Genomic DNA, 11,158 nt, shown 5'->3' with positions numbered 1-11,158 from the left:
CCACTGGCTCCGCACAGGCCCAAAAACACCCCCGGCTCCCTGCTCCTGTGGTCCTGCTCAGGGCGTGGGGCCAGGAGAGGGGACAATCGCAGCAAATCCTACCTGTCAGGGAAGGCGTGCAAAGGCCCTTCCAGCTAAGAATGCATGGCACTCGGTGAGGTTGCTGTCTGTAGGGGGCGGACACATTTCCAACAGACTGGGGGTACACCTGGAGACACTCTGGGAGCACAGCCAGCCCCAGTTAAAGAAGCCTTCACTCCAGAAGGTTTTTTGGCCTTTGCAAGTACCTCAGGGAGTGGCAGCTCCACTAGGCCTCCCGGCTGGGGACTCCAGACTCAGTACTGCCCAGGGTGAGGCCTGTGGGGGCATGGGACCATCTACAAAGTGGTTCTGTCTGGGAGGCTCTTTGGGAGACAAATAAGACAAAAGCTAAGACAAGGCTTCAGCTGTCATTGCTACCAGGGCGCTCTAGGCAGAGGCATGGGGCTCGTGGATGGCAATGAGTTTCTCTGGATTTAAATACCTCCCATAGTTTGTTTGCATCCCTCACTTTGCCTGTTCAGACTCCGGGGTAAGTTGCACTAACTATACCTTGCGAGTGAGTCTCCCTTTGAATGGTCATAAATTCCAAGTTGGCAAATGATGAGATCTGGAGGTCTTGTGTTTGATTTAGACTCCCTGCCACATGCACGTGTGAACAGAGACGGATGCATACAAATGTGTGCTGGGGGCAGGGAGGCTGCTTGGAGATCTAGTCCAATCCCGTAGCCCCTTGTAGCCCAGTTGGGAAGGGTTTATCCAAGGACCCCTGACTTCCTGATCACGGGCCTCTCCAGAGTGGTATGGCCAACAAAAATATCAGACTGCCTACAAACAAGAGTCTGGTCACCCACTGGGCTGAGGGAGGTGCCACCAACACTTTAACGTGCCCCAAATGGCTGTCATTTGTTATTTTAAAAGGATATTTTAAGTGGTAAGAATCCCCTTGCGTCTACGTATTATTTATCTGCTTGCCAAGACCTTACCATCAACCTTCCTCCTACAACACTACTTTGAGGGAGCGCTTGTTACCAGTGTCTCAAAGTGGGGAAAGAGGTGAACTTGGATGTCCCAGACTGCCCAGGTGGTGAGAACACAACATGGATTCAAAGCCAGGCCTCTGCCTTAGGTGTGAGGCTCTCTCTACTGTATCACCCTGCCTGCTTGGAAATTTCTGCTTGCCCTGCCAAACTCCACCTTCAGCCAAACCTCTGGGCCCTGCATGTGGACATGAGCCAGGAAGTCTTAGAATGAGCAAGGGTTTGGCCTTTAGTCAAAGCAGGGGCTGCGGCACAGCTAACTTGCTCCCTTAGCCCGCAAACTCCTGGTGCACTCTGGCTGGGGGCCCACTGACCCAGCACGCTGCTCTTTGGGTTGATGAGATGCTATTGAAGGGGATGCTGTAGCGAGGCTTTGACACACATGTAAGAATAAATCTCTTCCACAAGCCCACGAGCTTTCCAAAGGCCAAAAGATAATAGAATCAGAAATGAAAGCAGAGGCTGGAGATGCTATTATTAGGTCACTTTTATTTAGAGAACTAGGGCATCCATAGGGAAAGTTGAAAACCCAGAGCCTACTTAGCCGAGATTATGTTTTCTTACGGTCAACGGTAACCAGGGCCAACCAGGAGTAGAATAGCCAGGGCGACACTTACCTGTAATTACCTGTGGCAGCGGCTACAATTTAATAGCATTTATTGTTTATTACAAAAGTAATTAACATTCAGAAATACAGAAATAAATAAAGATGAAGATAGAAAGCACCTTAATCCTTCCTAGTTCCCAGAAATGTTCTTTTCAGTCTTCTGTTTTACTCCTTCCTATAGGCATACATATGCTCTGCAGTGAAAGTTTTCATCACACAAATTAACCACAGCACAATTGGTTATGTCTGTACTGCAATGATGATAACAGGATTCCAGTGATGAACCGGCCCTCCAAGATCTGTCCAAAAGTGGCTCATCGTACAGCACAGGAATGCCCGTTGGCTCTGCTGGGCTGGCTGGACTTCCCGCTGGGTGTTATTTTGCTGTTCACCAAGGCCACTGGTGACAGAGGAAGGGGTAGCTCCCGAGTAGGTGAGCTCAAAAGTAAAGGAGGAGATTTAGCTTGGCCTTTGCCCATTTTGATCAACCAGTTTACTTTTTCTTTGCAATAACAGAAGACTCTCATGGCTACAGAAACATGTGAATTATTGAAATTGACGTAGGAAAAATACCTTTGTTATTCTGAGTCTAAAATTCTTTAGCATTTTATCTTTTTCCCATTGAAATAATTTTTTTTAATGTGGTGTTTGAAACATATGTGTTTTAATTAAATATAGCAGAACAGGTTCTCTTTTTACATGTACACATACACACACATATGTAATCTTACAATTAAAATGAGGATCACACTGTACATATGATCTTATATTTTGCATTCTTAACAGTACATTGTAAGCATTTCCCAAGGCATTAGATATTCTTTAAAGATATGATTTTAATGCCCACATTATTTTATTCCTTGGATATAGCATACATTATTTATCCACTCCCCTAGTCAACACTGGAGGTTGCTCCCGGTTGTTCTCTATTAAAAAAACTCAGTGTGATAAATAATGACTCTCTGTCCACATCTCTTGCTATTTTCTTACAATAAATTTTAGAATTTGAATTGCCTTCATGAGGTTTTCATGAGTATTATCAAGAGCATACATAAATCCCCCAATACGATGCACACAGCAGGCATTCAATAACTAGTAGCTATAAATAGGAAGTCGAGTACCTAAGAGAACAGACCAGTTCTGTCAGAGCAGAGTCAGGAGAGGGACACGCTCCACTTCGTCAGGGGATGATGTAACCGGGCAGTCTGGGCTAGGAAAGGTGAGAAGAGAAGGGACTGCCTTTGCTCCCGGGAGCAGACAGGCCCGCCTATACCCAGAATGCAATGGTTCTCGAGTGACACAGCACCGTTACCCTCCCTGCTCCCGCCTCAGACACGCTTCCCCGTGGTCCGTGGTCTGCAGTCCACAGTGAGCACGCTTAGCTTAATCATGTGGACTTGGGCGGAGGGGGGTGGGGGGCGGGCGGCTCTGAATGACACTGATTACACTCTTGATTCGGAACCTTCAGGTAGCAGTAAGCTGTGATCAGAGAACAAACAGCATAATCATTGTGTTCTCAAATGATTTATTAGCTGTTCTCACTCATGGTGAAAAGAAATAAAAAAGTAAATGAAATTGAAATAAAAGGAGATGAAAATCTAACAGCAGGTCCCCCATCCCGAGGACCTCTGCTAGAGTAGACAAAATGGACCACCAGGGGCTTCATGTCTGCATCTTACAAGGGAACTCATTCAGAGAAGAGCCTAATTTTTTCTAAGGTACAGGATCTGATATGATACAATAAGAAAGTCACAGGATGATTTTTTTAAACAGAGACTGAATGCTTATCAGCCTATGAGCGGCACCCCTTCCGGGACACACGTTTATGCACATACACTGCTGGGCTCCTCTTTGGAATGAGTTTTTCCCGTCCAGACAACTCTACTGCATGTCCTTGGGGGTGGCCAAGCTCTGTTCTTTGATGGCGGATCTGATTTCTGAGCACAGTCTGGTCACCTGAAGCCGGCTTGGATGAATAAGGGATAATGAGGTTCTGTGATGTAGTTGGGAGAGAAAAGCTGTGGAGGCTGAAATAATGAGCCCAGTTTTCTCATGTGGGCCACTGCTGGCCATAAAGGCTCTCTCCCCGCAGAGGTGGTGACCTTTAAACCTATACGAGGTAATGTGGGCATCACAGGAACAAGCACACAGCCTCCCAGGGTGCACATGTGGAAGGCTGATGTTGATTTGGATGCTTAAACTCTGGGCTGGCTGTTAAAACCCTGGCTCACTCGTTCAGAGCTCCCTGGGATCTACAGCAATACTGTTTTGTTCTTTCCTGCAAAATGGAAGCTTGTTAATGTAAAATAAATTTATATTTGGTCTAAAAAAGGCCAGGCATTTCCATTCTTTGGAGGCTAAGGGCACAGAGCGCCATTTTCTTTCCTTTCTTCTCTTTAAATGCCCGCTTCCTAGCCCAACGGAAGATGTCTATGTGTTTGCCCTCCACGATGCCTGGTACCCTGGAGAGAAAAGGCCCAAGCACCAGCAATGTGTAGGCCAGGCCTCACCGGGTGGCCTCAGGACAACAACCTGTGGGGTGGGACAGCTGCAGCTGTCATCACAAAGGACATCCCCACGGAGAGTCAGACGCCACCCTGGGGCCTGTAACAGAGGCGCCCCTTTGCTTCCAGGAGATCCAGAGATCCGAGGGCATGGCGGACGAGAATGTACCTAGGCCTCCGGGATAGGGGTGTTGCAGTTCCCATGGTAGATCTTGACGTGGCCCTCACACCGGAAGTAGGCTTCAAAGACGTCACTGTAGCCGTGGTCCCTCCACCAGGTGCAAAGCTGCCGGTTCCAGGTGCAGTCCAGCACATGGAAGAGCTCGGGGTGCTCCATGCCGATCATGGTGAAGAAGTCCTGGTCCCCGAGGTGGCCGCGGAAGTGGTACTTGTCAGCCAGCTGCTGCACCTGCGAGGGTTCCAGCAGGCGGCCGTAGAGGGGGGACTGGCGCATGGCCTCCAGGTTCAGCAGCATCACTCCACTGTTGAAGCCGGGGAGCCCCTCGGGGGGCGGGCTCCCAACCCGGGTCTTGGGGTTCTCATGGCGGAACTGCCAGAACGTGTGCCTGGGAAGGGGAAAGAGAGCAGATTTAACCCGGTTTGGGTGGGTGAAACAGTCTGCTGGCCCTATTTTCCTGGGGCTTCACAACCAGCCTGGAGGGAGAGGCCATTTTCACTCCAGTTTCACAGCTACAAAAACTGGGCAAGTCTGAGGTTCAGAATCAGCATCGTGCGGTGCACTCTCCTTACTGCAAGCCTCGTGGTCTTCCCATCAGCCTCTGCTACTCCAGGATGACGTCATCACGAGCGTTTGTATAGGACTTAGCAAGCAGCAGGCACTGCATGAAATCAGCTTATTTACTCCCCACCATAGGCGCTCTGTGGGGTGGTATGGTACTTCACAGCTGAGGAAACTGATGCACAGAGAGCTCTACAGCTTGCCCAAAGTCACACAGCTAGTAAGCCGCTGCAGAACCAGGGACTAAATAAACCCAGGCATCTGTCTCTGAAGTCCACTTCTTAAGACAGAAATGACCCAGATAGAGCTAGCTTGCTTGCTTGCTTGCTTGCTTTCTTTCTTTCTTTTCTTTCTTTCCTTCCTTTCTTCCCTTCCTTCCTTTCCTTTTTTATTTATTTATTTATTTTGAGAGAGAGACAGAGACAACATGAGTGTCTCTCTCCATGAGGGGAGGAGCAGAGAGAGAGAGAGAGACAGAGACAGAGAGAGAGAGAGAAAGGGGGATGCCAAGCAGGCTCTGCACTGTCAGCATGGAGTCTAATGTGGGGCTCGAACTCCCAAAACTGAGAGATTGTGACCTGAGCCAAAATCAAGAGCCAGACCCTTAACCAACTGAGCCACCCAGGCGCCCCAGGTAGAACCTTCTAACCCCTTGTCTTTGACTGTGACCTTGAAAAGGAGAGGAGAGAAGTGGGGAGGAGTGCTTCTGAATCTGGTGAAGAGGTAGGAAGCTAACTGCAGGCTGAAACGAAATCGTTTTCTGCTTTAGAACAAGCCTCATTTATTGAGGCCCCAAGCCTAGCACTTCTGAAAGGGTGGACAGGGGTTGGAGGCTTGAAACAGCTCTGGGCACAAGTGCATGGCTTAGGATGAAAAGTGGCTACAGAATGGCCAGGTAGAATTACGGCTATTTTAGAGAGAACATCACCTCGGTGTCCGTTTTTCTCAAGGCGGGTTCAGAAATCTGATCTAGGCCTACGGTTCATGGGGTGTTAGAGCCAGAGGGACCCTTCTAGGTCCTCTATCCAAATGCTTCCATTTGGAGAAGGGAAGACAGATCCAGACACCTCCTTGTGGGTGACAGGGTTAGAGTGCTGGCCACTCTGTTCTCCAACCCCCTGAAGTGCCTGTGCAAGTTCCCGTGCGCGCTGCAGGGGTGGGCAGAAGGGGGAGGCAGAGAGGGCCCAGGCTCCATGTCCCCAGATGCACAGTCAGCAGTGGAGCCCACGGCTGGCAGGAAGGAAGAGAGATGGCAGGCCCTGTGTCGTGGGCAAGGGGCAGGGGAGCATTCCACATCAGACTACATCCCCCCTATTCTTACCAGCCCCACTCCTTCCCCTCAGAGTCCTCAGGATGGGGAACGCATCAGGGAAAACCAAGTCTGCCCCCAGCCTGGAAATACCACCCCCGGGCCTGCCGGAGGTCACTCCCCCGACCACTCACAGGGCAGGATCTGTGTGGTGAAGCGGACGGCGCAGTGGAAAGAAAACCAGGGTCCCGGCCCACGGTGGCTGCAGCTATCCATTTTCCAGTTCCCACACATTTCTGCATGTCTGGGAATGGAGAGCCCTTCCTTGAGGTCTCGCATATCACAAAGGGCACCGAGAGTTTGATCCTGGTGAGGAGAAAGCGCTCCCCTTGGACATTCTTACAAGTGGAATAACAGGTCTATTGTTTGAATTTTGCCATAATTGGACTATGAGTGGAACAGAGGTCTGGCGCCTGCTTGATGATAACAACCTTGGCAAAAATAAGCTTCTAGAGCAAACGGAGATGCTGCAGCCCTTCTAGCCACAAAAGCCTACAGTGATGGGATCGCGGGGGCAGTGGAATGCAGTCTAGCAACTTTGTCCATTTTACCATATTTCTTCCAAATGGTTAACTTCAGGTCCAGGAGCAAGCCAGCTAATCTTCTACCAAACGAAGCTTACGTGAGGGGCTCTGCCCCGTGTGAAACGGCCTAATGGGGTGGGATTGCCAATTCCTCACCTGCCACAGCACCATGAGGACGGCAGAGCCCTCTTACACTCCCCACCTCGGCTCCTAGGGACACAGGGACATTACTGCCTGCATTCCAACAGCGAGGGGAGAGAGGTTCTCAGGGCGTCAGGGGCAGGCCCGACTCGAATATGAGGCCTCTGATCCCTAAGGCCCCTTTCACTTTTGCCTCAGATTCCACAGGCTCGAGTTTCCAGGAGCAGCATTTGGAGCTCAATCTCATTTCTGAATTTGGCTGACATACCCAAGGCCACAGGCTCTGGGGACCAGGCCAACAGGTGATGCAGAGGTTGCTGGTGCTTCACTGACCGGAGGTCAGCCCCGAGAGCCTCTCTGAGGGGGGGGTCAGAGAGTGCCTCAGACCCTCGCCTTCCTCACAGGGCCTGGGGCTGGCCGCATATGTTCACAGGCCACTGCCAGTGGTATGTGCTGAGGCTGCAGGAAACCTCTATGAATGTAGGTATCTGGTTCCAAGTCCTGGAGCTTCCAGAAGTTTCTCAGATTAAGTTCTAAGCCCATAGTCCAGCCATGTTGCCCTGACTCGTCATCTGGACTTGGGCCTCTATGGAGGCTTGTTCCCATCCTCCACTGTCACCTGGAGACCCACATTAGAGGGGATAAGATTTCTTTCCCTTCAGGGACGGCTTCAAACTGCAAAACAAACCCCTGTGCAGATGGCCCATTGTAAATACCGAGTCTTTCTAGAAATCAACAAGCCTTGTTGGGGAAATGACAATTAAGAACCTAGAAGCACATTCTTCCAGTTATGGGCAATGAATTTCCTAAATTTTTTCTAGTGAGTATGTCCTAACTAACAATCATAAAAAACATTATTAAAAATGAGTAAACTAGTTTTCATGAAGAAAACCCATATTGATGGAAAGAAGTATTTGAAATCATTTTGAAAACAAAGTCATTTCCTCTCTCAAGTCCTTCCCTGTTGATCACTAACAAAGTCACTCCAGCAAGTCTCTCAATAAGAGAGCCTGGCCGGAGACCTAAAGTTCACATTCCCTGCGAAAGAAACACGTTCATTGTCACAAATAACCCTTTCTCCTCCCACCATCCCAAATCACAGACTCTCTTGCCCTGCCTCTCTCTCCATGATTTTCTCTGGGCTGGTCTTTCTTAGCTAAGGGTCAGAGCTTTCCACTTTCACTTTCAAGATGGGAGAAGCAAGGATGGGAACATACAACGAGCCTGGACAGTCTGCATAGAGCTCCCTAGGAAGGTTCTAGAAGACCCTGCTGACTCAGGCTGAGTTCAAGCTCTAGGTTCCCAGGTAAGGAAGGCTCCATTTTCTGAGATTTGTGAGGACAACAGTGTCTATGGCACCTCTCCTCACTGTGGCTCACCCCTTGAGTGTTCATCAGAGTCAAGGGCAAAGTCACTAATGAGCAAGCAAGGCTGGGCCCCTTCCCGGAGGAAGCATACTGTCTGGATGCTGTCTAATCAGTGAAGGCTGGAATCAGGAAACACTACTCCCTTTATGCCCATGCTTGTGTACCAGGACCAATTAGCTTTTGTTTGACTTGGAAGGGGCCCTGTTTTCCAGCCCTCTGAGAGGAAAGGCCAGGAGTGAAAAGCAATGTTCAGTGATAGCCCAGGGTTCCATCCACCCCAGGTCCTGTGAGGTGACAATTCTGGGTGATGTGGGGATGATTTCAGAGCAAGGACAATGTCTCTCAGTCCTATCTTGGGCTGAAGTTCTGGGAGATGGGCACAGACTCTTCAGGGGGAGAGAGAGAGAGAGAGAGAGAGAGAGAGAGAGAGAATCCCAAGCAGGCAGAACAGTGCGGAACCTAGTGTGGGGCTCAAACTCATAAAGCGAGAGATCGTGATCTGAGTCCAAATCAAGAGTCGGATGCTTAACCGACCGAACCACTCAGGCACCCCCACCATGAAGCTGTAAATGGCCATTTTCCTGGGGCATTCCTTACTGCCAGGAGTACAGCTGACCCTTATCAGGATCCCTTGCTAGCAAGTTAGGTCTCTAGCTTTGCTGTACAGAAATGTTCCCAAAGTCACAGGGACTTTTAGCAGTAGGACCGAGACGAGAGGGACCCCTCCGGGAACCACCAGCCTACCCGAACCTGAAGACACATAAAGACTCTTAGCTCGTGTTCCTTTTTTACAAAGGAGGATGCTGAAACTCAGAAATGACGCTGTCCATAGTCACACCGCTGAAAAGGCAACCCCACGATCCCAGGCTAATCATTTTCCTTTTCCACAAATGCCTCTGCTCAGAAAAGACAACTGCTCCTTCCCAGCCCTAATGAGCCCTGGGGCAGGTGGGGCAGTGCCACTTAGTGCCAGCCTTTCAAGAAGCGCAGAGTTCACGCCTTCCCACCTGGCAGGGACTACCTCTTCCAAGCTCAACACGCCTGTACCTGGAAGGGGAGCTGGGCACTTAAATGACTGACGGGCCTTGTTTGGGGCAGCAGGCTGGAAGGCATGTGTTCGCCCTTGTTTGCAGGACCTCACAAGAAACGTATGTTTGCTTTCAAAGACCAGCCCTGTTTGTAGGCCAGCAACTGGGTTTCCAACCACAATATGCCCAGAACTGAGAGAGGAAGACAGGGCAGGGGTTGAGGCAGGCGGCACCTGGGCAGAGCCAGGAGTGTCAGAAGCAGACTGCCTGGCAGGAGAGCCACATGGCAGGGGTTTGCTGGGGGCCCTCCTCCAGAAGGCAGTGGCACTGGGGCCTTCCACTTGCCTTTCCCTGCACCAGAGGCATGAACGCAGCCTCCTCTGCAAACTCCTGGCATTTCTGCAGCGTCTGCCCCACTCTGAGAGAATGAGGGTTCCTGGGAGTGAGATGAGCAGAGGATGGTCTGGGGGACAAGAGGAGGGCAACAGGGGTTCCTATCTGTTGAGCATACCTCCCCAGCATCTGTGTGTTCCGGATGCCATTCTGGAGCCTTTCGCTGGGGGAGGAGGTCACAACAGCACACTGGGGTAGCTATAACATGAGCCAAATTTTCTAGAGGGCAGACTCTTATGACCTGAACGACGGGCTCGTCAGTCTTAACTACAAGATGGCTGAGCTCTCTGCTGCGGTCTGCTAGGGCTGCCCTAACGAAGTGCCACAGACCAGGTGGCCTCAACAACATCAGCCGATCCTCTCCAGTTCTGGAAGCTGGAAATCCGAGATCCACACGTCAGTAGGGCTGGTTCCCTCTGAGGGTTGAGCAAGACCCTGTTCCACGCCTCTCCCCAGGCTTCTGGTGATGTGTTGGCAATCTCTGGCTTCCTTTAGAAGCATCGCCCCAATATCTGCCTTCATCTTGACATAGCATTCTTGCTGTTTGTGTGTCTGTATCCAAATCTCCCTTTTTAAGATATTAGTCATACTGGGTTAGGGGCCTACCCACTCCAGTGTAACCTCATCTTAATTACATCTGTGACGACCCTATTTCCAAACAAGGTCACAGTCTGAGGCACTGGGAATTAGGACTTTGGCATATAAACTGGGAAAGGGGGCATACACTCCCCAACAGTGAAGATGAAGGAAAACAGTACATCTTATCTTCGGCTGTGTTCTCACTGTCCGGAAGAGGAGGGCACCTGTGCAGTCTGGAGAAGCCCTCAGCAAATTCCCTGACTCCCGCTACTCCCAGTGAGCCGAGACAGGCCATCATGACAGGCTGGGTCACGTCTGTCCAGAAGGGTGAGAGAGGTAGGGAGGAGGTAGATGTCTGCAGCTGAACACACAGGTTGTAGGGAAAAGCAGAGCGATTCAGAAATGTGGGTGTGGGTATGGTGGTGGGGGGTGGGTAAGAGCTTATGTAACACCAGTTGGCCAGCAGAGAGATGCCTGAAAGTCCACAACGCAATGTCTCCTAGTTCTTAGGGAGCCGTGCAGGAACACCAGACAACACGCTGAGTTGAGAGAATAATCAATCAGCGATCATTAACGGAGCACCTAACAGACCCTGATACAATAGCCAGTAGATCATTCTTGCAAGAAAGAAACCAGTGGTCTATTAAGGAGATGAGACCCTGATGTGAATACACCAATACTGCAGTCATGAAATGAAGTGAGATGAAGGGGTCTGCATCTGGAATCAGGAGGCCGGGGTAAGGGCAAGCTGTGCAGGCCCCTGGGCCTCTCAGGGCTTTGGTTTGCTCAGCAAGGGCATGGAGATGGTGGGGGGTGAGACCCACAGGGCTATAAATGGGACTCTAGGAGCAAATGTGTGCACAAACCATGCCCAGCACTATGCCCCTG

General features: G+C 50.4%; 1 protein-coding gene across 1 annotated transcript in view; it reads right to left on the bottom strand.

Moving 5' to 3' along the window:
• Positions 1-1,548: 1,548 nt before the first annotated feature.
• XXYLT1 (xyloside xylosyltransferase 1) overlaps positions 1,549-11,158 on the bottom strand; it is a 169,311-nt gene continuing 159,701 nt past the window's right edge. Inside the window, exon 4 of the mRNA XM_027061162.2 lies at positions 1,549-4,756. Coding sequence (XP_026916963.1) covers positions 4,360-4,756 — 397 coding nt within the window. The 3' untranslated portion in view covers positions 1,549-4,359. The remainder of the gene's footprint in view (positions 4,757-11,158) is intronic.

The sequence above is a fragment of the Acinonyx jubatus genome, chromosome C2, assembly GCF_027475565.1.
Source record: "Acinonyx jubatus isolate Ajub_Pintada_27869175 chromosome C2, VMU_Ajub_asm_v1.0, whole genome shotgun sequence".
Classification (NCBI taxonomy): domain Eukaryota; kingdom Metazoa; phylum Chordata; class Mammalia; order Carnivora; family Felidae; genus Acinonyx; species Acinonyx jubatus.
The sequence above is the reverse complement of the archived record's forward strand: the minus strand, read 5'-3'. Positions and strand labels throughout refer to the sequence as shown.